At 35.2% G+C, this 5,147-nt stretch overlaps 1 protein-coding gene across 6 annotated transcripts; it reads left to right on the top strand.

The window, feature by feature from the left end:
* The first annotated feature begins 206 nt into the window (after positions 1–206).
* Positions 207–5,147, top strand: LOC141671245 (protein BASIC PENTACYSTEINE4). Of its 6 annotated transcripts, XM_074477407.1 has the most exons (4): positions 308–358; positions 2,252–2,332; positions 3,773–3,926; positions 4,069–5,147. In XM_074477407.1, exons 3-4 carry the CDS (start codon positions 3,870–3,872, stop codon positions 4,924–4,926), a joined length of 915 nt encoding a protein of 304 aa, XP_074333508.1. In that variant the 5' UTR covers positions 308–358; positions 2,252–2,332; positions 3,773–3,869; the 3' UTR covers positions 4,927–5,147. The 6 variants fall into 6 exon arrangements, with proteins under 6 accessions (XP_074333505.1, XP_074333506.1, XP_074333508.1 ...); XM_074477404.1 differs by lacking the exon at positions 2,252–2,332 and having other exon boundaries at positions 207–358; XM_074477405.1 differs by lacking the exon at positions 2,252–2,332 and having other exon boundaries at positions 247–358; positions 3,730–3,926.

Here is a 5,147-nt window from a genome sequence, read left to right as displayed (position 1 = left end):
TTAATTAAAAAACACTGGATATTTATTGTTTCATTTTTTCTTGGTTCCCATTGTAATTTAGCTTCTAATTTTTCAACATTTACGTACATATAAAAATTAAGTGTAGATTAATAATACCCGTAAAAGAATATACACATTAATGTTTAATTTTTTAATTTTATGCAAGTTGAGAATTTAGAAGGGAATATCAAACGCAAGGCGAAGAACAAAAAAAGAGGAACAAGTAAAGACTATTCAGAATAATTAAAAAATAAAAAAAGTTACATAGAGTTTCCTACTGCTCACTTGTCACTTCCCCTCTTTGTTGATGCGTTTTTACTATTTATTTATGATTCTCTCTCCTTCTTCTGCCTAATCTGTAAGTCTTTATCATCCTCTTCTGTATCTATAATCTATGCTTCTTTTTATGTTGTTTTCTCACACTCACATGCATTTCTTGTTTTCTTAGCTCTTGTTCATTGTCTACCCTTTTGTGGGTTTTGTCTTTAATTATCTAAGTTCAATTATAGGTTGTAATTATATTTTCTTAGTTGTGTTTTTTGTTTAGTATGTTCGATTTGTGTTGTATTTAGTTTTATTTCAACTAATTTCTAGTCAAGTGGTGATGATGTGTGGTTGTTTCAGATTGATATAACTTGTCCAAGTACTCGATTTGATAAAACTTCTTATAAACCTGCCTGTTGTTTTTTTGGCTTTTCGAGTTTTAATTGACAAGGGATACTTTTTGTTTTCCGAATATTGTACTTGGTTATAGGTTTCTAGTGTTAATCCACAAGAAAATTAAGATCGATAGGAACCAATATTGTTCAAGTGTTCGTGATTTAAGGTTTGATGAATATTGGTTGAAAAGGGAAGGCTATGAATGGAAACCAAATAACTTAAACAGATAATTATAATTTATGATCTTATTAGTAACCTCCTTTAACAATGACAACAGAACTACACAAAATTGCAATATAATAATCTAATGGTAGAGGTAGAGCTTAATATTTATCTTATTCTCACTGAGAAGCTAAGAATCAAGGACACTTGGGTAGCATGCCGAGCCCCCATGTCGGATACTCGGACACACGTATCTCCGTACTAATTTGAAGTTTTATCTTCAAAAGTTGTAGTCAAAATCTATTTTAGCAAACTACATTGACAAAATTAAGTATTCATATCTATTAGTTACTACAAGAGTATTGATTACCATATTCATTTTTGCATAAATTAAAATATTTTATTTGTATTTTGGTTTTTAGGTTAATAAATGACACATTTAGTTCATTTTCATACAATTTTTGGTTCTTTTAGTATATTTTATTATGTTTAACATGAAATATATATGATTTTTTTTTGTTTATTTTTCCGGTGTCTCCCGTATCCCCATATCCCCGCACTACACACTCGTACCCCCACACTACGCACTCCCGCACCCGTGTCCTTGCTTCCTAGCTGAGAAGCAATAATCTAATGGTAGAACTTACGATTATCTTATTTGTCATATAGAAGCTGCCATATAACGTGATGGAAGAAGTTTTTAATATTCTAGCTTAGGTTAAAATTTGGTTTGGTTGACTTTCCTGTCAAACTCATTTAGAGTTACCTAGGCCAAGAATAAGATAATAGGGAATAACCCTGCAACACTACCTTGGCTCACAAATATTGCAGAGATAGGCCGTCTAGTTGGATTCCTGGGGTCACCTTATTCTCTCAATGGAAATTAAGGGTAGTTTAACATGAGGTCCATCAAAAGGTGAACACCGAACCCCCAGAAAGGATATAGCTTCTGTAAAATTTAACATGTGTTGTATAGTACTGTTCATAACCGCACAAGCACTAAAATTATTCAAGGGTCTCCATTCCTTAGTTTCTGATTGACATGACGGTCTTTAAGAATTGTGGTGACAAATTAATATGCACCCAGCAGAACTTAAATTAGCAGTTGCCAGTAAGTTATATTATTTTATTCGTCCTGCAGTTTAAACTAAGGGTCGGTAAAACCTTGTTGTCAGGTTATCAATCTCCAAGGAAAAACACCCTTATCTCCTCCTAATATTTTGGTTTGATGTTCATGAACAACTGTTTACTCTGATATTGGAAAGTTTGAACCAGAGTACATTATATTTTATATAATATTTGCCGGAGTAACAAGTCACGCTATACATGAAGCTCGTATGACTTTTGTTATGTAATGTCAGTCCTTCACTATCAAGATGTATTTCTGGTTTTGTTTGCTTTTGAGTTTTGGTGTTATGGTTATTTGTAGTTGGTCAAGGTTGCCACTGGAGTTTGATTTGCTACAAAAAGTTCCTGACTCCATTCTTTTTTTAGCACATGGTTGATTCTGGTATTTAGTCGCAGCAGCACCGGCCTTTTTCTTCATTTTTTATATATTGTAATGCTAATTGGTTGGGAACATATTAAGATTGTGTAGTATGTCATTTTAAATGATGTCTTCGATTTCATTTAAATCTAGATTCATTTTTTTTTTGGTATCCAAACATGTCATTTCATCAAACAGAATTTTAAATAAGATCTGAGTTCTCATACACACCATAAAATCTTTTAGTTTGATATTAGTCCTAAAAGGCTAAATCATTTACTAAAAATTCATGCTCATGATAATTTATTATATAAAATTTATGATCTTGCATCAATAAACATATATTTTCTCATTGCTTTTCTTCCTCCTTGAGTTACCTCCTTGTTGAGTTCTAATATATGTTTCTTCTCTGTTAGTTCTATGCTTTTTGTTCCTATTTTCTCTAAGATAGGTGAATAATTTGCTCCATGAACATTTTTCTCATGCTTTCTGATGTTTAAACTTGAGCCACAACTTTGGTGAGGGTTATAGTAATTTTTGATGTAATTATAATTCATAACCCACTCCAGTGAATGCATATTGCATAGTACGGAGTGTCACTCCTCTCTCAACTACCAACGCTGTTTTGCTATCAAATCTTCCTTCAAAAGTGAATTAGTGATATAGGTTACGGTGGCTAACCAAGAGAATTTATCTCATGCCCATTTGGTGCTACTTCCTGGGTACCCTTGACTCAGCTAAATATATGAATTCCCTGGGAATTCACATTTGGAAGCTGATGTAGATCAGAAATTAAAACAAGGATTTATGGAATAATTCAATAAAAAGATAAGCTAGCTGATACAATGGTAGTAAAATCACTACCTTAAGGATTTCACAACCCTAGAAGCCGGATAAACAACCCATAACAAGTAGAGAATCTCATTTCAGTAGTCAGTCAAATTCTTGCATAAGTTAGTGAGCGTTATTAAACTGACATTAAATGTGCTTACGAAATTGTTCATATTTTTCAGTAGCATGATCTGCATTTCATTTTCTTTTAACAAGCAGACCTATTCATCCGTGATTCATTCGTTATAGGTGTGATATTGAAAAGACTGCACAGGAATAGTATAATATCAAAACCGGGATTCAAGTATTTTGCAGTGCATTGTAAACAGAAAAATTATTAGTCAATTCCTGTAACTGTTTTTAAAGTATGAGAGTAACCGGATATTCACAATTTATTGCTAGGTGTGGCTTGGCTAAATTATTGTTATCTTTCTATATTTTATAAATGAATCACATTATGCTAAAAAGCCAACTAAATTTACTTAATTGCTGGGTGATGGTTGTATTTTCTTGTGGAATTATTACTGCATAAGAAACTATTAAATTGACGCACTTGGTAAAAAATCTATTTCCCCTCTGTTTATAAATAGCATGGGAGTCTTAACTTCTTCCATTTTTGTCAAATGTGGGAAGATTCTGTGGTGTGAAAAGAGTGGATATCCTATATTTAGTAGCTGAGCTTTAAGTTGCTGTTCATATCTGCCCTCGCTGGCAGCTTCGCTGACTGAAGATGGATGAAGGTGGTCGTGCTAGACACATGGAATCCTATAAAGGTGGTCACACTCAGGTGATAAATTTTCAAGGCAAAGGAACATGATTCTCAATCCTAGTCATTAGTATCTCAAATGTAAATAAAATAATGCTTATCTTTTTTTTTTGACAGGAAATAATGCTTATCTTGATTTTCCTGTCATCATGTTGTTTTGCAGTGGAATATGGTGCCCCAATATCAGATGAAAGATCAGAATGCGTTCTTTATGCAGGGGAAGATTGCAAACATCATTGCTGAGAGGGATGCTGCTTTTGAAGAACGTGATAGAGCTCTTTCTGAAAGGAAGGCTGCAATGGATGAAAGAAATCTAGCGATCCAGCAACGTGATGCAGCAATATCTGAGCGTGACAGTGCTTTAAGGGAACGAGATATTGCCATAGAAGCCCTTCGGTTCCAGGAGACCACCATGAAAACTGCATGGAACAACACTGTCCAACGTGGATCGAAGCGAGTCCACCATGTCGCAAATTACCCTTCTGTAGCTGCTCACAACACAAAGGAAGGGCCTATAACTGACGCGTTCCCTCTACAAGCCGTTTCATCTGATGCCAGAAAGGCACACCAAGAAAAGCTTGCAAAGCCGAAGAAGGTCGTTCCACCTAAGTCACAACCGAAGGTGAAGAAAGTAAGTGAAGATTTGAACAGGCATGTCACCACTGACTGGTCAAAGGCCGAGTGGGATGCTCAGCATCTCGGCTTGATGAAGGAAATTATCTATGATGGATCCACAATGCCTATACCCGTATGCTCTTGCACAGGAGTTCAGCATCAGTGTTACAAATGGGGCAACGGGGGCTGGCAGTCGTCTTGTTGCACAACCACTACGTCACAGTATCCGTTGCCGCAAATGTCCAACAAACGACACTCACGGATAGGTGGACGAAAGATGAGCGGGAATGTTTTTTCTAGATTGCTAACTCGTTTAGTAGCCGAAGGTCATGACACTCGTATGCCCTTGGATCTTAAAGAACACTGGGCTAAGCATGGTACTAATCGCTACATTACCATCAGATAAGATTATCGAGAAACTTGGGTTTTAGTTTTTTCTTTTTATTGAGCCCTGCCTGTGGATGGGAAAAACAAATGGAGGTAAAATAGGCTTTGTCTTCAAGCTCCAGTTAGGTTCAAAGTATTACATTTGGGGCTAAAATATCTGTCTGTGGATGAGTAAATGTATACATAATGCAGCTTTGGTTACTAATTGAACTGCCTTGAGAAAGAAGATTTTAGCTTGCA

This window comes from Apium graveolens, chromosome 7 (genome assembly GCF_009905375.1).
Source record: "Apium graveolens cultivar Ventura chromosome 7, ASM990537v1, whole genome shotgun sequence".
Lineage (NCBI taxonomy): Eukaryota > Viridiplantae > Streptophyta > Magnoliopsida > Apiales > Apiaceae > Apium > Apium graveolens.
This window is presented reverse-complemented; position numbering and strand designations above follow the sequence as displayed.

Coding starts and splice junctions, on each gene's coding strand:
- LOC141671245 (XM_074477404.1), top strand. CDS start 3,870: ATGGATGAAGGTGGTCGTGCTAGACACATGGAATCCTATAAAGGTGGT. Junction 3,927..4,068: donor ATAAAGGTGGTCACACTCAG/GTGATAAATTTT, acceptor GTTGTTTTGCAG/TGGAATATGGTGCCCCAATA.